Raw genomic sequence first — 21,085 nt, forward strand, 5'->3', positions numbered from 1 at the left:
CATAATACAACTATCCTACCCATAACATAATACAACTATCCTACCCATAACATAATACAACTATCCTACCCATAACATAATACAACTATCATACCCATAACATAATACAGCTATCATACCCATAACATTATACAACTATCATATCCATAACATAATACAACTATCCTACCCGTAACATAATACACCTATCCTACCCATAACATAATACAACTATTATACCCATAACATAATACAACTATCCTACCCATAACATAATACAACTATCCTACCCATAATACAATACAGCTATCATACCCATAACATAATACAACTATCCTACCCATAACATAATACAACTATCCTACCCATAACATAATACAACTATCATACCCATAACATTATACAGCTGTCATACCCATAACATAATACAGCTATCATACCCATAACATTATACAGCTATCATACCCATGACATAATACAACTATCATACCCATAACAAAATACAGCTATCATACGCATAACATAATACAGCTATCATACCCATAACATAATACAACTATCCTACCCATAACATAATACAACTATCATACCCATAACATAATACAGCTATCGTACCCATAACATAATACAGCTATCGTACCCATAACATAATACAGCTATCGTACCCACAACATAATACAGCTATCATACCCATAACATAATACAACTATCATACCCATAACATAATACAGCTATCGTACCCATAACATAATACAACTATCAAACCCATAACATAATACAACTATCCTACCCATAACATAATACAACTATCATACCCATAACATAATACAACTATCAAACCCATAACATAATACAACTATCCTACCCATAACATAATACAACTATCCTACCCATAACATAATACAACTATCGTACCCATAACATAATACAACTATCCTACCCATAACATTATACAGCTATCATACCCATAACATAATACAACTATCATACCCATAACATAATACAACTATCCTACCCATAACATAATACAACTATCCTACCCATAACATAATACAACTATTGTACCCATAACATAATACAACTATCCTACCCATAACATTATACAGCTATCATACCCATGACATAATACAACTATCAAACCCATGACATAATACAACTATCCTACCCATAACATAATACAACTATCCTACCCATAACATAATACAACTATCGTACCCATAACATAATACAACTAGCATACCCATAACATAATACAACTATCCTACCCATAACATTATACAGCTATCATACCCATAACATTATACAGCTATCATACCCATGACATAATACAACTATCAAACCCATGACATAATACAACTATCATACCCATGACATAATACAACTATCCTACCCATAACATTATACAGCTATCATACCCATGACATAATACAACTATCAAACCCATAACATAATACAGCTATCATACCCATAACATAATACAACTATCCTACCCATAACATAATACAACTATCATACCCATAACATAATACAACTATCCTACCCTTAACATAATACAGCTATCATACCCACAACATAATACAGCTATCCTACCCATAACATAATACAACTATCCTACCCATAACATAATACAACTATCCTACCCATAACATAATACAACTATCCTACCCATAACATAATACAACAATCATACCCATAACATAATACAGCTATCATACCCATAACATTATACAACTATCATATCCATAACATAATACAACTATCCTACCCATAACATAATACAACTATCCTACCCATAACATAATACAACTATTATACCCATAACATAATACAACTATCCTACCCATAACATAATACAACTATCCTACCCATAATACAATACAGCTATCATACCCATAACATAATACAACTATCCTACCCATAACATAATACAACTATCCTACCCATAACATAATACAACTATCATACCCATAACATTATACAGCTGTCATACCCATAACATAATACAGCTATCATACCCATAACATTATACAGCTATCATACCCATGACATAATACAACTATCATACCCATAACAAAATACAGCTATCATACGCATAACATAATACAGCTATCATACCCATAACATAATACAACTATCCTACCCATAACATAATACAACTATCATACCCATAACATAATACAGCTATCGTACCCATAACATAATACAGCTATCGTACCCATAACATAATACAGCTATCGTACCCACAACATAATACAGCTATTATACCCATAACATAATGCAACTATCATACCCATAACATAATACAGCTATCGTACCCATAACATAATACAACTATCAAACCCATAACATAATACAACTATCCTACCCATAACAGAATACAACTATCCTACCCATAACAGAATACAACTATCCTACCCATAACATAATACAACTATCGTACCCATAACATTATACAGCTATCATACCCATAACATAATACAACTATCATACCCATAACATAATACAACTATCCTACCCATAACATTATACAACTATCATATCCATAACATAATACAACTATCCTACCCATAACATAATACAACTATCCTACCCATAACATTATACAACTATCATATCCATAACATAATACAACTATCATACCCATAACATAATACAACTATCCTACCCATAACATTATACAGCTATCATACCCATAACATAATACAACTATCATACCCATAACATAATACAACTATCCTACCCATAACATTATACAGCTATCATACCATAACATAATACAACTATCATACCCATAACATAATACAACTATCCTACCCATAACATAATACAGCTATCATACCCATAACATAATACAACTATCATACCCATAACATAATACAACTATCGTACCCATAACATAATACAGCTATCGTACCCATAACATAATACAGCTATCATACCCATAACATAATTCAGCCATTGACCTTTGATAGAAAACGCTGTCTCCACACATATGTCTGTGAATCAAAGATGGAAAAAAAATCAATGCTAATAGCTCTTTATTTCTCCTTCTTTCAGACATCCTGCTGTGTGAGGTCCATTCTACTGTATCTCTCCCTCCTCCACTCCTCCTCCTCCTCCTCCCCTCCCAGAGCAGCTGAGGCTGTCCCCGGCCCCAATTACCTCACCCCAGCCAACGGCCCCCGTCCCACCGCCAAGCTGGCTGCTGCCATGACGTCCACCACGGACTTCGACAACGTGGAGATCACTCAGCAGTATAGCCGCATCAACACGCGCTTCGAGCTGCTGGAAGAGGAGCTGGACAATGACAAGAGCTCTGTACGACTGTTTGAGAGGTCACGTATCAAAACCCTAACAGGTGAGTTGGAGCTGGGAGGGGAGACCTAGGGCTCTGATGTGGGCTGGGTTGTGTTATTGGGGTGTTTTTCCCTTTTGGGTCGTTCTCTGTCACCTACTGTCTCTTGAAATCAGCTATTATGTGAATCAGCCTCTTGGCAGAACGCTATGCCTGGGGATGGTCTAGCTAGCCACAAGCAGCTAGTACCACCGCTTACAGTGCATGTCTGCATGGGATCGAATGCTGGTCCCACCACTCCTTGTATTTCCATTTCCATCCATATGTCTCATCTATTTCAATGTCTATATTCTGTCCATATAAGAAAACATGAAAGATGGCAGTGGCAGAATACTGGCAGAATAATATCTAGGCTTGTTTGTGCTGTGCAGTATGTTTAATAAGTCTACCTGATAGCTTTGAGCCTTGTATCATCATGTCTGAGTTTGGCTGTCAGCCACACACACTCCCAGCAGAGCAGTTCAGCAGTTCAGACCCCCCCCCCCCCCCACACACACACACACATACACACCCCTAAAGTTGCTGGGATCATTTGCACATTCCCAGAATGCTCCAGTGTGAGCGATGTGGACAGCTGCCCTCCCGTTGTGAGTCCCAAATGGCACCATATTTCCCTATTTAGTGCACCATTTTGACCAGGACCCATTGGCTCTGGTCAAAAGTAGTGCACTATATGGAAATAGGGTGCCATTTTGGATACGGCTCAGCCTTCCCATAGCTTGGATCTCTGGGATATCTGCCTGAGATCGCAATCAGTGACACACCTTTGGGACCAATAGGTACTCACTCTGAAGGCCTTTTAAATAGTACCTCCGTCTATGGAACAGGGGAACAGAGGAACCACGGGACTGGAGATGCAGAGGTGAGGGCCACATAGCTCTATAGCCACAAACAGTGGTAGGGTCAGTGATGCCGTGGACAAGTGGTTCCACATTATTTACAATTTTTGTTGGTACTTTTGACCCCTTTTTCTCCCCAATTTCGTGATATCCAATTGGTAGTTGCAGTCTTGTCCCATCGCTGCAACTCCCGTACGGACTCGGGAGAGGCGAAGTTCGAGAGCCATGCGCCCTCCAAAACACGACCCCGCCAAACCGCACTGCTTCTTGACACACTGCTCGCTGAACCCGGAATCCAGCCGCACCAATGTGTCGGAGGAAACACCGTACAACTGGCGACCGTGTCAGCGGGATCAAACCCGGATCTGTAGTGACGCCTCAGGCACTGAGACACAGTGCCTTGGAAAGCTGCGCCACTCGGGAGACCGAACCAAATAGGTTCTACCTGGAACCAAAAATGGTTCTCCTATGGCGACAACCAAAGAACCCTTTTCGCACCTTTTTTTCTAAGAGTGTAGCTAGCTGGTGTGTTGTGTTACTGCACTGATGTCTCTGTAATGCAATCAGAGTGTTCTGTCACAGACAGAGGGGGGGGGGGGGGTGAAAGAGAGAAGGTGAGAGAAAGAGCGAGGGAGGGAGAGAATGAAAGAGAGAGGGGAGGGAGAGAGATAACAAGGGAGGGGAGGGAGAGAAAGAGCGAGGGAGGGGAGGGAGAGAGAGAACGAGGGAGGGGAGGGAGAGAAAGAGCGAGGGAGGGGAGGGAGAGAGAGAACGAGGGAGGGGAGGGGAGAGAGAGAACGAGGGAGGCAATGGAAAGAGGAAGTAGTAGCTCTTACACATCAGTGTTGATTTTCAGCTTGTGGACAAACCAAGTATGAGCTACATCTACTGTCTGAGCTGTTCATAATGAGATTACACTTACATGACACAACATGTTAGACCCCTACAACAAACATTGACTCTACATCCAAAGTCATAACCTCCTAAAATTCAGGTTGGGAATGCCTTGTCTGATCCACTGTGATGAAGATGTTCACCCACTGTTTAAAATGTATGATCACTGAGGCATGTGCAAAGGATTAGCCCTCCAACCTACATGTCCCATTTAGTCGGGGGGGGGGGGGGGGGGTGCACAGCCTTGTCAGGAACACTTGTGTGCAGCCTGGAACATATTGTATGCATGGCTGGTGTGCTGGAGAAATAACCACTCCGAGCTGAGCTGAGAAAGAGAGCGAGGGAGAGAGAGAGAGAGGGGTGGGAACAGGAGAGAGTCATACGGGAGAGGTAGAGGGAACAGGAGGAGAGGACAGAGTGAGAGAGAGCGAGAGAGAGAAGAGGAGAGAAGTGGAGTGCTGCTGAGCTGAGCATCTCTCCCAGCTCCATACTCCAGGTCCTGCAGACTCCCTCCACTGTTGGGGTCAGGACTCAGGACTCAAGATGAGCAGCCCGTCTCCATGTCTGTTGCGCGCCGTCACCCAGCCTCGGCTCCGAGAGGTGAAGATCAGCCTGAAGACCAGGGTGACCCGGGAAACCAACAGGGAGACCTCCACAGACCTCCGATCCAGTGGAGTGACGCTAGGGAGGGACAGGGACAGTTACAGAGAGGCCACCAGGGACAGAGCCATCACCCCAGGAAGAGAGACCCCGCTCCGGGCAACTCTGAGCAGCAGCAGCCGCAGCCGGAGCACCCCACCCATCCACAGAGCCCTGAGGAGGGAAGCAAAGGGCGATGGGAGGACCAGGCAGGAGCCAGAGAACCAGCCTGAGAGGAATGGGACCCTCCGGGTTATACCCAAGACAGGATCTGGAGCACCTCATCCTCTGAGACTGGGTCTCTCCCCCATCTCCTCTTCCTCCTCGTCCTCCTCCACCTGCACCCCCGCCAGACGTCCGCAGCGTCATGCCCCCTCTCTCCCGCGCCCCGCTCCGCCCCCTACCACCTCCTCCTATGCCTCCACCTCTGGCAGGAGTATGAAGAAGGCGAGGTGGCTGAGCTACAGTACCTCCAACATCTGCTTCAACTCCATCCTGGATGGACGCTTCAGGCAGCTGCAAGGTACCTGGTGTCCAGACTGGTCTGGGGGTGATGGTGTTGGTAGTGGGTTGGACACTAGCTACATGTTACTGTCGAGGTCCAGTCTTCGGCTGGGGGTGGTGATGGTAGAGGTGGGTTCACGGCCCACCCTCTCTCATTCCCACCCCTCAGGGTTAGGGTTAAGGTCCAGTCTTGCAGTGGTGGTGGTGGGGATTTGTCCCTTCCACCTCTCACCTCCAACCCCACAGTGGGTCAAAAAAGAGAGCACCGTTTCCTTGTGTGCCCTTCCCATCCCTCTCTCTGTGTTTGGGGCAGATTAAGGCGGGGGAGGGGTTGATGGCGAGGTCTAGCTTGTGATGAAAGCGAGCATGTGGGTGGTGAGATTGTTCCTGCTGTCGTGTGAGCTGGAGAGTCGGGGGAAAGTGCTGCGCTTCCGCTGTAGTGGCCCTTTTTGAATGTGTGTGCATTTATTTATTTCTTTTCAGGAAGCAGTGGCTGTGCCCCAATTGTTCGCTGACTTTGATCTGAATATTTCATGGAGCAAACTCCTAAAAAGGATACGCCGTGTTTTTCTTTTCCCCCTCTGCCATTCACGGCAGGCCGTTGTGGTAACCTTTCATTCCCATCTAATCAGAGCGGGATTGATTATGTATGAAATACGTGTTCACCGAATTGTCTTCTTAGCTACAGCTACATTCATATTTTACGCGAACTATTTTCACCTGCCGTCACCGTGGTATGACGTAACATAAACACTGGCTGTATTCATATTCATTTGGTTTCTTTTCTCCTGATGAGCTATGGGACAATTCAGAAACGGTATATTTGCCACAGATGACTGTATTGAACATCTACTGAATAATCCATCCCTCCTCTCTTCCTTTTCTCCTTCTCTCCTAACTGCTAATTTCTCTCCCCGTTATTCGATTTTCAAAGAGAGCGGTTGTCCGTCACTGTGAATTTACGTTAAGCTTGTTCTAGCCAGCTCCCTGACGACAGAAACACATTAGGAAGAGGAGAGAGGAGAGGAGGAAGAGAAGAGGACAGGTTGGAAGGAGAACGAGAGAGACATACTTTCATTTATCCTCTCTGGTATATTTCAACATTTAGCCGACCGCTGCTGTCTAATGGGCTCAGGGGATTCTTATAGAGATGTGAAACTCTTCAAAGTCAGAGTGTTTTGAATATAGCCCCCCTGGATTCACCCAAATGCTGATGCACACGACTCTCTTACCCATGATGTAACCTGGTACTCTCTCTCTCTCTCTCTCTCGCTCTCTCTCTCTCTCGCTCTCTCTCTCTCTCTCTCTCTCTCTCTGCCTCTCTCTCTCTCTCTCACTCCCTCTCTCTCTCTGCGCCTCTCTCTCTCTCTCTCTCTCTCTCTCTCTCTCTCTCTCTCTCTCTCTCTCTCTCTCTCTCTCTCTCTCTCTCTCTCTCTCTCTCTCTCTCTGTGTTTCTGTTTATGTCTTCATCATCTCTCCTGCCTCATGTTGATTCATGACCTATGCTTTTGTTATTCCATCATGCTTTTGTTAGTGTTAATGTCTTTCTGTCTTGCCTGTGTGTTATATCTCCGTTATTCTGTGCTCCGCCAACTGTACTTCATTCTGTCTCTGTTGTGTGTCTTTGTGTATCTGCTAGAGTAACAATGTCATACATTGTACCTGTCTGCAATGCATTGTTTATTTCTACCTCTACTTTGTCTCTGTCCTCTCACCCTGCTCCTGTTCCAGACTCCTTCAGGCGGCTCCTGTGTTGAGTTGAAATGATGTCATTAAAATAAAAGAATTTCCCTCTGCCTGCTTAGCTGTGCTGGGTGCCTCTGCTACCCCAGTGTCTCTGTCAGTCTGTCCTCTCATCAACCATGCTCCACACCAGACCCAGACTCCTGCAGCACTCTTCCCAACGGACTAAACTGGTCAGGTTGTCAGGTTGTATTCTGGTTATAGAAGGTTATATACGTTTTTTTGGGGGGGAAACAGAAGGTGAGACAGGCAAGTGGGAGAATAGTAGAAAAGGTGGACGTGGGGATTGAACCCGGCTTCTGGTGGGAGCATTACTACTAGACCACAGGTTTTGTTAATGTCTTGTTCTGTCTCTGTTTCGACTGCTGCCGATGTGTTGCGTTGTGCTCTGTCTGTTGTCGTGTTGTGTTGTGCACTGTAAAAAATGTAATACAGTGTATAGTTGGTAAGGCAACCAGCTGCAATAGGATTGTGAATTTGGGCATATAACTTTAGCTGAACCAACATACATTCTCAAGTTTGAATTGCATGTTCACTCAACTTAGAATTTTAGGTTGCGTGAACATACAATTCAACTTGAGAATTGATTGTGCCTTATTTGCATATTTCCCGGTGCAAAATGAAAGTGTTTATGAACTCTTTATGACAATTCAGAGCCATGCAGTGGCTAGCGACACTACAAACATCATTTGACCAGTTTCCCACACAACCTGCATTGATAATGACTGTCAGGGCATGAAAGAGTGATTACTGCGAGTGCCTATAAACTGGAACAGCCATCTGTCTCGGCAACGAGTGCAAAAAGTCAAACTACTAAGAGATTGGATTGGTTTAGAAAAATTTATGTTTGTGTAGCATAAAATGAATCAGCCAATCAGTGTACATGCAGAAACACAGGTATTGAAACCAACAGTTGTGGAAATCAATAGAGCACACTGAGAAATAAGATGGTGATGGGCGTGGTTCTGTGTGGTTTTGAGCAAACATACATTTGTCATTTTACTCAACAAGCTCGTTCGAATTCAGCTCACTTCGAGCAGACTTTGCCGATTCAACGTACTGTGAGGCAACCAGCTGCGATAGGATTGTGAGTTTGCCCAACACTTGGGCATGTAGCTGAACCAACATACAGTGTTGACTTACAAAGGCAAACGTACATTTAAAAACATTGACTCAACACGATTTTATACATTCAGCTCATTGTGAGCAAAGTTTGTTGAGTGAACAAACTTGGACACGTTAGCTACATTTCTTGTCCTTATGAAGTCCACCCAACTCCCAGAATAACGCTGATTAAGCAATTGGTTGGCTTCTTTTTAAGTGTGTTGTGTTCTCTGGTCTTGTGTTTAGCCGTGGGCAGTTGCAGAGCCCGCTATAGTCTCTCATGACAGACTTTAAACATTAATATAACACACGGAGTAGCTAGTCAACACAGTTGATTAAGTTATGGATTCCAAGTCGAGGTTACATACCAGCTAAACTAATCTCTCGTGGACATCTACGTAAACATAAACCAAGATTTTAGTTCTGGGTTAACCGAGATGACATACCCGCAGGTAACACTACCAGTCCTTTCCTCTTTACGTCCTATGGTCTCAGGCTATGCTGGGCTGACTCTGCTGGGCTGACTCTGCTGGGCTGACTCTGCTGGGCTGACTCTGCTGGGCTGACTCTGCTGGGCTGACTCTGCTGGGCTGACTCTGCTGGGCTGACTCTGCTGGACTGACTCTGCTGGGCTGACTCTGCTTGGCTGACTCTGCTTGGCTGACTCTGCTGGGCTGACTCTGCTGGACTGACTCTGCTGGATGTGGCTAGCCCAGTTCTCTGCTGGGACTCTTAGAATAAAGGGTTCCAAAAGGGTTCTTCGACAGGGTTACCCTTTTTGGTTCCAGGTAGAACCCTCTGTGGAAAGGGTTCTACCTTGAACCAAAAAGGTTCTACCAGGAACCAAAAAGGTTCCTCAAAAGGTTCTCCTATGGGGACAGAGAACACCTTTTATTCTAAGAGTGTGGCTCTCTCTCTGGCTCTCTGGCTCTGCCTGTGTACAGGGAAAAACCCATCAGCATCAATAAGTCATGTGTCTTGTGGCTGTCGCTCGCTGGAGTCAGAGTGCGGATAGGGCTGGAAATCAGTGGGAAGAAGCAGCATGTGAACCAACATAGTAGTATTTAGTGCAACCTGTACTGATACAGACCTGGCCTGGATGGGAAGAGTGTGGGCTCTGGTCAAAGTAGTGCACTACGTAGGGAATAGGGTGCCATTTGGGACGCGCGTTGTGGCATTGTTTTGGATGTTTTATTTGTCATGACTTTTTCATTATGGGGGTGATCCACGTGAATGTTGTGCAGTAGGCTCCTTGTTATTTACCAGGCAAGAAACAGAATGGGGCATGACTCATTTAACAATACTGCCTGGTCTCTCATGTAATATAGGACCATATAACATGGTCAAAGATGACAGATTTGTTACATTTTGACGATGCAGAGAATAGATGTGAGAGCAATGATGACATGTCATTTTGAGAGATTCAAAAGCAAGGACTCTTTTTTCCCCCAAATGTTCATATTTTGGTCTATACAGACCAGGCTTAAAAGCTTACATCTCTCTCTAGTCCCCACTAGTGTCATTTTCTCTCTATCCCCCTTTTCTCTCATTGACCTTTCCCTCTAGCTGCTTGTCCTCCTACTTTCTCCCTCTATCTCGGGGTTACCTCCCTTCCGCTCTCTTAGTGTGTGTTGCTCTCCCTCTCTTCCCATGCCTCCCTCTCTTTCTCTCTCCCACTCTTCCCATGCCTCCCTCTCTTTCTCTCTCCCACTCTTCCCATGCCTCCCTCTCTTTCTCTCTCCCTCTCTTCCCATGCCTCCCTCTCTTTCTCTCTCCCTCTCTTCCCATGCCTCCCTCTCTTTCTCTCTCCCTCTCTTCCCATGCCTCCCTCTCTTTCTCTCTCCCTCTCTTCCCATGCCTCCCTCTCTTTCTCTCTCCCTCTCTTCCCATGCCTCCCTCTCTTTCTCTCTCCCTCTCTTCCCATGCCTCCCTCTCTTTCTCTCTCCCTCTCTTCCCATGCCTCCCTCTCTTTCTCTCTCCCGCTCTTCCCATGCCTCCCTCTCTTCCCATGCCTCCCTCTCTTCCCATGCCTCCCTCTCTTTCTCTTTCCCACTCTTCCCATGCCTCACTCACTCTCTCTCTATCTTCCCTCTTTTCTATATGCCTCCCTCTCTCTTACCTCTCTCTCTTACCTCTCTTTCTCTCTCTCTCTCTCTCTCTCTCTCTCTCTCTCTCTTTCTCGCTCTGTCTCTCTCTCTCTCTGTCTCTGTTCTCCACAGGCTGAGGGCCTGAATCATTTATAGTACATTCAAGTCATTAAGGATGCAGTATTTTGCACTCTTATATTTGGGACACACACACACACACACACACACACACACACACACACACACACACACACACACACACACACACACACACACACACACACACACACACACACACACACACACACACACACACACACACACACACACACACACACACACACACACACACACACACAATGGACCCTGGTCAAAAGTACTGCACTAAATAGGGAATATGGTGTCATTTGAAACGCTGAAAGTGTGTTGATGGGGACTTTAAAGTGTGACTGTGATCTCCTGTTCCTAACCAGTAGGGAGACATGATGCCACCAGGTGGGGAGTGGTATTCACTATTCGAACTTACATAACTCACAACAACATTGATGTTCCTACTCTCAGAGGCCTTGTGGATTGTAATGTCTGTCCTCAACACTTACTCAGTCCAGCCTTGAGTTTTTCTTCACGCAACTGCCCACACAAACACATGGTTCGTGTCCTGCTACGTTTCATACATGATACGTTCCATAATGTACACCCCCCCCCCCCCCCCCCCCCCCCCCCCGTAAAGGATAAAGCAAGAAGGATGACACTTCTTTTACAGTTCAGATTCCACTGGTACAGAGGTGCTTGGGTGAATGAACCCCAACAAAACAAACTCCTAGGTTATTCCTGTCTAACCAGGGGGATGTCTGACCTAGCTCTCTTTCTGTCTACCTCCAGATGAGCGCGAGGCGGTCCAGAAGAAGACCTTCACTAAATGGGTCAACTCCATCCTGTCGCGGGTCAACTGCCGTATCTCTGACCTGTACCTGGACCTGAGGGATGGACGTATGCTCATCAAACTGCTGGAGGTCCTCTCTGAAGAGAAACTGGTACGTGGGCGTGTGTGTGGACGGTATGTGTATTTATGATGTATTGTATGTGTGTTTAGTCTGGGTGCTTTTTTTTGTCCCTGTTATGACATGATCTGATGATGTCCAGATCAGAATGGAAATACTCGTCACAATCTCATTAATCACTTCCCTGCACTAAATAGCAACACACTACACGTTTACGTTCTATTCCCCTCTCGCTCTCTCGCTCATGCTTCTCTCTCTCTCACGCTCTCTCTCTCTCTCTATCTTCTCTCTCCCTTCCTATCTCCCTCCCCCCTTCCTCTCCATCTCTCCCTCTCTCCCCCCAGCCCAAGCCCACTAAGGGTCGTATGCGTATCCACTGCCTGGAGAACGTGGACAAGGCCCTGCAGTTCCTCAAGGAGCAGAGGGTCCACCTGGAGAACATGGGATCACACGACATCGTCGACGGCAACCACCGCCTCATCCTGGGACTCATATGGACCATCATCCTCAGATTCCAGGTGAGTTAGGATTCTTCTTCTTCTAGCCAACCACAAAAAAACACAGGTTACAAAATGGCCTAAATTTAAACCACCCTCTGCTAGCCTGGTCCCAGATCTGTTTGTTCTGTATTGCCAACTTCTATGTCTAGGTGGCAAGATAGAACAAACTGATTTGGGACCACCAGGCTTGGTGAGTTAGCTAACCACTATAACACTGGTTACAAAATCAACTAGAACTCAGCGTAAACCCTCTCTGGCTGGAGCTGTATACAGTCTGGTTTCAGCCAACAGCTGACATTATCTGGTGCTAGAACTAAAACCACATCCCAAACAAAACATACCGTGTGTTCGATTATTTGATCTGGGAACAGGCTGATACAGTATTTATTTTCAATTTGACAGCCTATTGTTATTTTTAGCTTTGCTAGTTCAAACAATATGCCCTCGTTGCTGCATTATTTACACCTTCAAAAAGGAGGAGAGGGAAAAAGAGGAGGCGACTAGCTCGCCTCTGTCGGCATCCCTACGTAGCATCAGAACAAACGGAGGAGAAGAGAAGCAAAGCGGTGCTAAATTTAGCCTCTCTGAGGAGCGGTACGTCTCACAGATAAAATCACTGTTCTAATTACTGACAGTGTGTGTGGGAAAATAGGTGTGTCTGGATGTGTGTGCGTTCGTTCGTTCGTTCTGGTGTGTGTGTGTTGGTGGGAAAATAGCTGTGCGTGTATGTGTGTGTACATGCATTTGTGTGTGTGTGTATGTGTGTGTGTGTGTGTGTGTGTGTGTGTGTGTGTGTGTGTGTGTGTGTGTGTGTGTGTGTGTGTGTGTGTGTGTGTGTGTGTGTGTGCTGGTAGTTAGTGGGAAAATAGGAACCTTGATAATTAACAGTTTTAACTAAGGATTACTTGATCATAGATTCATGGTGATAACATATACACTTTGTACTTCAACCTAAAATAGGAAATGGGCAGTTTATGCCTCAACATTCTCCCATTTTCAAATATACAATATATATACACTACATGCCATATAACATTTAGGTTTCGTTATGTAGGTCTTGTCTCCTCTACCACGTAAGAACTATCTAGACTAGTGTCCACTCCATTGTCGTTACTGTAGTTGACTGTCTGTCCCTCCTGTCCCTGACCTACAGATCCAAGACATTGTGGTGGAGATGGGACAGGCAGACGGGACTCAACGGGAGAGCCGCACAGCCAAGGACGCTCTGCTACTCTGGTGCCAGATGAAGACTGCTGGGTGAGATTTAAAAAAAAAAGAGTCTTATTTAGTAGACTATTTTATCCAAAGCAGCTAACAGAACTGTCAGCGTTGACAGAGACACATATATTCAGGATGTTTGGTGCGAGAATAGGACCCATTGAGCTTCGATATGGAATATTTGTGCTAGAACCCACAGCCCTGATGTAGCCAACAACCATGATCTAACTCACTGAGACATTGGAACCGCAAAATGATCAATGATCAGGGTTGCCTGGATAACGCCATCTTGATTAGAGATCACTTTCTCTGATTACGCTGCTAAGTCCTGTAAACTACTGGGATCAGTTTGTGATTGAGGTCAGTCCGTGACATTGACTCTTTGTCTTTCTTCTTGTGTTTCTACAGCTATCCGAACGTGAACATCACCAACTTCACCACCAGTTGGAAAGATGGCATTGCGTTCAATGCTCTCATACACAAACACAGGTAAGAAGAGATATAATGCCGTGTATAATGCCGTACCATCTCCGATGGAATCTCGCTGCAGGCATCTCTCTCTCTCTCTCTCTCTCTCTCTCTCTCTCTCTCTCTCTCTCTCTCTCTCTCTCTCTCTCTCTCTCTCTCTCTCTCTCTCTCTCTCTCTCTCTCTCTCTCTCTCTCTCTCTCTCTCTCTCTCTCTCTCTCTCTCTCTCTCTCTCTCTCTCTCTCTCTCTCTCTCTCTCTCTCTCTCTCTCTCTCTCTCTCTCTCTCTCTCTCTCTCTCTCTCTCTCTCTCTCTCTCTCTCTCTCTCTCTCTCTCTCTCTCTCTCTCTCAGGCCAGACCTGGTGGACTATGGTGGCCTGAAGAAGTCCAACCCAACCCATAACCTCCAGAACGCCTTCAACGTAGCAGAGCAGAAGCTTGGCGTGACCAAACTGTTAGACCCTGAAGGCAAGTGACAATTTCCTGTTCCCTCATCTAGAACTAAGGGTCATTTTCCCATACACAGATTAAACCTAGACCTGGACTAAAAAGCTTAATGGGATAATCTCTATTGAAATAGCTTTTTAGTCCAGGACTACGCTTTACCTGTGTTTGGGTAACCTGTCCTTTCTAGTCTTTATGAGCTGAACTCAAGGCTGAAATAAAAGACTCCAGTGATCTTCTAGCTTTCATGGACTGTCTGTTTGTTTGCAGATGTGTTCACGGAGAACCCAGATGAGAAGTCCATCATCACATACGTTGTGGCATTCTACCACTACTTCTCTAAGATGAAGGCACTAGCAGTGGAGGGGAAGAGAGTTGGCAAGGTGAGGATGGGATAAATAATGCAGTGTGTGTATGCTTGTGTGTGTGTGTGTGTGTGTGTGTGTGTGTACATCCGTGCCTGCTTTGTTTACCCAAACACCAAAGCGTTTGGGTAACCTCGCCCTCTGTGTCCATCCTCTAGGTGCTAGACCATGCCATCGAGACAGAGAAGATGATTGACAAGTACGAGACCCTATCGTCAGACCTGCTGATGTGGATAGAGCAGACCATCATCGTCCTGAACAACCGCAAACTGGCCAACTCTCTGACCGGTGTCCAGCAGCAGCTCCAAGCTTTCAACTCCTACCGCACCGTGGAGAAACCACCCAAGTTAGTCACACCAGCATGCCTTAATACAATATACCCCATCTAGGGTTGCAATTTTCCCCCCAAAACATCAAGGTTTTCTAGAAATCCTCCATGAATCCTCCAAATGCGAAACTGGGAATTTGGGGAACATTTCCGCAAGTTTGTAACACCAGTTCTAGCATGGAAACACGTTTGATACCAGTCCACTTGTTCCGCTCCAGCCATTACCACAAGCCCGTCTTCCCCAATTAAGGTGCCACCAACCTCCTGTGCTGGTCAACAAGTTCTGGTTCTGACACATTGTTTATTGTTTTGTCTGTGATGTACAAGGTTCCAGGAGAAAGGTTACCTTGAGATGCTGTTGTTCACAATCCAGAGTCGCATGAGAGCCAACAACCAGAGGGTCTACACCCCCAAGGACGGGGCTCTAGTGGCTGATATCAACAGGGTAAGAGACCGGAGTTTTCAGTAATACTGAAACAAAGAGTGTAAGTTTAATTTAGCCGGCTGGTTCCGTACTTACTGACGCTATTTTGAGTCTGCCGGGATTCCGGAATGGAGGAGACACAGTTAGTAAATTCAGTAATGGGTCATTTATTGATCGACAAAGACACAAGCACAAAGACAGAATAATGACTTATTATAACAAAATCCTACGGTAGCCGTCCGGCACTTTAAACAACCACGTTGTCCTCTGCAGGCCTGGGAGCGCCTAGAACGGGAGGAGCATGAGAGGGAGCGTGTCCTGAGAGACGAGTTGATTCGTCAGGAGAAGCTGGAGCAGATGGCCAGACGCTTTGACAGGAAAGCTGCCATGAGAGAGACCTGGCTACTGGAGAACCAGAGACTGGTGGCACAGGTAATATGTCCACTTGGACAGCACACCTGCACACATATAGTCCATAACAAAACAGACATGCGCTATTCATTTTGGGGCCAATTCAGAGCTGAGATAAGTGGACCGAAAATCATTCATTGATGTCAGTGGAATAATTGAGGGAAAACTTGCACAGATCTCAAGTCAGAATACCCTCCTTCTCCAAATAGACGTACATAACAGTTTAATCTCTTCACCTCTGAAACCTCCCCCACCTTCCTCCTCCAGGACAACTTTGGCTACGACCTGCCGGCGGTGGAAGCGGCGAAAAAGAAGCACGACGCCATCGAGACGGACATCGCTGCCTACGAGGAACGCATCCAGGGCATAGTGGCCATCGCTAAAGAGCTGCAGTCTGAGCGCTACCATGACGCCAAGCGCATCGACGTGCGCAAGGAAAACATCCTGAGGCTAAGGGATTACCTACTGGAACTACTGAATGCTCGCAGGGCACGCCTGGACAAGAACCTCACCCTGCAGAGGATCTTCCAGGAGATGTTGTACATTATCAACTGGATCGATGAGATGAAGGTAGATTATTAATAATAGGGTCATAGAAATGATCTGTTGAAGGTGACTTGCAGAATGTTAGATATTGACAGGGATATAGTACATATTGTATTTACTATATTTAGCCCCTGCTGCAATCGAACCCTTGTGTTACTTGCTAGTTAACCCACTGAGCCATTGGAACCAGACACAACAAAGGCCAGGGGTCGGCAACAGGCGGTCCGTGGGCCCCCAACGTTTTTAGTACTTTATATATATATATATATAGAGAGAGAGAGAGAGAGAGAGAGAGAGAGAGAGAGAGAGAGAGAGAGAGAGAGAGAGAGAGAGAGAGAGAGAGAGAGAGAGAGAGAGAGAGAGAGAGAGAGAGAGAGAGAGAGAGAGAGAGAGAGAGAGAGAGAGAGAGAGAGAGAGAGAGAGAGAGAGAGAGAGAGAGAGAGAGAGAGAGAGAGAGAGAGAGAGAGAGAGAGAATTTAAACATTTTTTTAAAATTGGTCAAAAAAGACCCCAGGAATTCAGTTAAACATTTGTATAATTTAGGAAATCTGTTCCTAAGTATCGCCTCAAATAAAAAAAGAGACATGTCTCAATGTAATGAAGGTATGAAATTATTGTTATTTTCAAATACAATCTCTTTGGGGCTTTGTTTGGGTCAATTTGCAGTGTACAAATGATTATAATGATCCGGCACCCTGACCATCCACTCCGAGGAAAATTGTTCCGCGACTGAATCTAGTTGCCTACCACTGTCATAGGCCGTGTGCAGAATCTATAAATTATGAATCTGAAAAAGCCATGTTTGGTTAAGGTTAGAATTAGCTTTCTCCCTGCTATAGCTATAGATGTAGGATCTTCATTTAATCTCTTTTGTTGGTGAGAATTTTCCTGCACCAGGAAATGCAGATGAGCTTCATGATGTACATAAATTCACTGAAAACCCACACTAACACATGGTTATATTAACAGTATTGCACTTTAGCCTAACCACCTATATCAAGCATCATTATGGACTAAACGTTCACATCCTGTTTCTGCAGTAATAATTTGTTGCGACAAAACTACTGGTCAAATTAGGCACATCTGTATGCCAGAACATTCCTTTGCCTTGTTTGATCCCTAAAGGTTACCACCCCCACCCCTTCCTCTCAACCCTGACCTCTGACCCTGTGGTATGTCCCCAGGCTCGGCTGCTGTCTCCTGACTTTGGGAAGCACCTGTTGGAGGTGGAGGACCTGCTCCAGAAGCATGCTCTGGTGGAGGCTGACATCTTAGTGCAGGCAGAGAGAGTTCACAATGCCAATGCAGCTGCTCTCAAGTTTGCCAATGGAGACAGTAAGTGTAGTCAACTTTCCTATTCATTTAATTGCCCCTCCTTAGCAACTTGTTTTGGACCGTACATCTCATCTTACAAAAGAGGGTAACACTTTACATGATCCTTTTTGTGTATACCTAGATGTTAAGTGTAATCCAACAGTTACCTTCAGGTAAAGTGTAACCCAAAACATACCTTCATCTGATGACGTGGATGTCGATTCAGGCAGCCCCCCGCACCTCTCTGATTCAGAGGGGTTGGGCTAAATGTGGAAGACACATTTCAGTTGAATGCATTCAGTTGTACAGCTGACTACGTATCCCCCTTTCCGTTTCTTTCCCTTTCTAAAGTGTAACCCAAAAGATACCTTTGTGTAAAGTGTTAACCTAAAAGATACAGCACATAATCATGCCAAAAGGTAGCTCTTGTTTGTAAATCTTCCCCCATCCTCACCTCCCAGGCTACAAGCCTTGTGACCCCCAGGTGATTAAGGACCGGGTGCAACACCTAGACCTGTGTTACCAGGAGCTGTGTGCACTGGCAGCCCAGCGCCGTGCCCGACTGGAGCAGTCACGACGTCTCTGGAACTTCTTCTGGGAGGTATGTAGGCTACAGAGATAGGCAACTGAAAGGTCTTGCCCTTAAGCCAGGCCCTACTGCAGGGGCGACGCACTATGGTGGACCCTGTCCTCCAACCCTCTCCGTGGGTGTTTGTATGTGTGTTTCTCAAGGGGTTTTTGTGATAATTGACTATAAAATATATCTTATTTTTATGATAAAGAAAAATGCACATTTCAGTGTCTCTGTGATAAATGACTATGGAGTATATCTTATTTGATCTTAGATGGCCGAGCTGGAGAGCTGGATCAAGGAGAAGGAGCACATCTTCTCCTCGCTGGACTACGGCAAGGACCTGACCAGTGTGCTGGCTCTGCAGAGCAAACACAGTGCCTTCGAGGACGAGCTGGGGGCCCGCCGTGCCCACTTGCAGGAGATCATGGACGAAGGAGACAACATAATCCAGGCTGGACACTTCGGCACACCACAAGTAGATTCTTTCCCCACGTTGACTGTATTTCATTTGTTTGTAACTGTCTATATCATGTGTTTATACATGACATGTCTTGAAATGTCTGCACATGGCCACAAATACAATGTGCCCATGGGGACAATAAAGTCATTATTTTGTTTATGTTATCTTAAGGTCGGGGATCGCATGGCGGACGTGAGGAGGCAGTGGCAGCAGTTGGAGGAGCTGGCAGCGTTCAGAAGGCAGAACCTCCAGGACACCCAGAGGTTCTTCCAGTTCCAGGGAGATGCTGATGACCTGAAGGCCTGGCTGCTGGATGCCAAGAGGCAGATGACTAGTGATGAAGTGGGTCATGATGAGTATACCACCCAGAGGCTGCTGAAGAGACACAGAGGCCTAACGGACGACGTCGCCAAGAACGGAGCCACCATTGACGCTCTGACCAAACAGGTAAATAACTGACTGACCAAATGGCTGGTTCTTGCCTATAAAACTGTTTTACTATACTTTACATAGCTTTACAATTAAGATCTACTAGATTATGTTAGCGTTATGATTTAACCGCTAGTTGTCACATATGTGTATATTTGTTGATATTCATCCAGATTATTCTTACTGTTTTTAATGCTGTTTTTATTGTAAGAGCTCTGATGATTTCCCCAGATTTCCCCAATGTATTTATTACATATGGCTAATAAACCGGAACTTTTTATGACCAGGCGGCGGCGCTACCTGAGGAGCTGCGTCACACGCCGGACATCCAGAGACGTCTGCAGGAAGTCAGAGACCTGTACATGGAGCTGATGTCCCTGTGCGACCTGCGACAGAAGAAGCTGGATGATGCCATGGCCCTGTACATCATCTTCAGCGAGACAGACGCCTGTGAGCTGTGGATGGGCGAGAAGGAGACCTGGCTGGTCGGGCTGGATGTGCCTGAGAAACTAGAGGATTTGGAGGTGGTGCAGAACAGGTACAAACCACAGATATGACGTCATGTCATATTGTTGGGGTACCAGCAATGTTAAACAGTACTTTAACATTTGTATAAATCTGACACCAATCACATCTGTATCAGATCTCTGCAAATGTGCATGTACCAGTATGCTATGCGGGTTATAGTTGGACTGACTGATGGGGGATTGGTTGCTGCTCTGAATATAACCAACTTGCTCTGGTGCATACTGTTTGATTTAGTGCTTACAATTTTTTTCTTCTCAGGTTGAGTATACTTTCTTCAGACATGGCTAACGTCCAGTCACGGGTTGATGATGTCAACAAAGCAGTGAAGCAGCTTGAGGACAGCAGGCACCCTCGTACCAAAGAGGTGAAGGAATGCCAGACGAAACTGAATAAGAGGTGAGACTCATGATGATGTGATGCTCATGTGTAGACGTAGTATATACTCATAGCAAGAAGGACATGTCGTCATTATGATCCACAGTCTACAGTAACGTTAGTATTAACCCTCTCTTCTCTTCTCTTCCAGGTGGGAGGCCTTCAAGGCCATGTTTGAGGAGAGGAAGCGGAAGGTGGACTCTGCTCTCAGCTACCACAACTATGGCCTGGAGTGTGACGAGACAGAGTCCTGGATTCAAGACAAAACCCGGGTCATCGAATCCACCCAGGAACTGGGCAATGATCTGAACGCTGTCATGACCATCCAGAGGAAACTCTATGGCATGGAGCGCGACCTGGCCGCCATCGGAGACAAGCTCACCTTCCTGCGGAGTGAGGCGGACCAGCTGGCCAAGGATCACCCGGACAACGCTGCAGACATCCTGGCTAGACGAGCCGAGCTGGACGCTGCCTGGGATAACCTGAAGGACACCCTGAAGGACCGGGAGGTATGTGTGTGCATCTTTGTGCGTGTGTGTCTGGGTCTACGTCTGTGTCG

General features: G+C 45.6%; 1 protein-coding gene across 2 annotated transcripts in view; it reads left to right on the forward strand.

Annotated features, from left to right (window-relative positions):
* The window catches only part of LOC139553251 (spectrin beta chain, erythrocytic-like), a 59,402-nt gene that overhangs the window by 19,250 nt on the left and 19,067 nt on the right, over positions 1-21,085 (forward strand). For both annotated transcript variants that reach the window (XM_071365383.1, XM_071365382.1), the window contains exons 2-19: positions 3,037-3,337; positions 12,027-12,178; positions 12,490-12,663; positions 13,799-13,902; positions 14,272-14,352; positions 14,681-14,796; positions 15,043-15,155; positions 15,296-15,483; positions 15,793-15,910; positions 16,163-16,321; positions 16,568-16,870; positions 18,031-18,181; positions 18,622-18,761; positions 19,006-19,209; positions 19,366-19,641; positions 19,911-20,161; positions 20,410-20,547; positions 20,678-21,035. In XM_071365383.1, coding sequence (XP_071221484.1) covers positions 3,190-3,337; positions 12,027-12,178; positions 12,490-12,663; positions 13,799-13,902; positions 14,272-14,352; positions 14,681-14,796; positions 15,043-15,155; positions 15,296-15,483; positions 15,793-15,910; positions 16,163-16,321; positions 16,568-16,870; positions 18,031-18,181; positions 18,622-18,761; positions 19,006-19,209; positions 19,366-19,641; positions 19,911-20,161; positions 20,410-20,547; positions 20,678-21,035 — 3,174 coding nt within the window. In that variant the 5' untranslated portion in view covers positions 3,037-3,189. The remainder of the gene's footprint in view (positions 1-3,036; positions 3,338-12,026; positions 12,179-12,489; positions 12,664-13,798; positions 13,903-14,271; positions 14,353-14,680; positions 14,797-15,042; positions 15,156-15,295; positions 15,484-15,792; positions 15,911-16,162; positions 16,322-16,567; positions 16,871-18,030; positions 18,182-18,621; positions 18,762-19,005; positions 19,210-19,365; positions 19,642-19,910; positions 20,162-20,409; positions 20,548-20,677; positions 21,036-21,085) is intronic.

Source organism: Salvelinus alpinus, chromosome 25 (genome assembly GCF_045679555.1).
Source record: "Salvelinus alpinus chromosome 25, SLU_Salpinus.1, whole genome shotgun sequence".
In the NCBI taxonomy this organism is placed as follows: domain Eukaryota; kingdom Metazoa; phylum Chordata; class Actinopteri; order Salmoniformes; family Salmonidae; genus Salvelinus; species Salvelinus alpinus.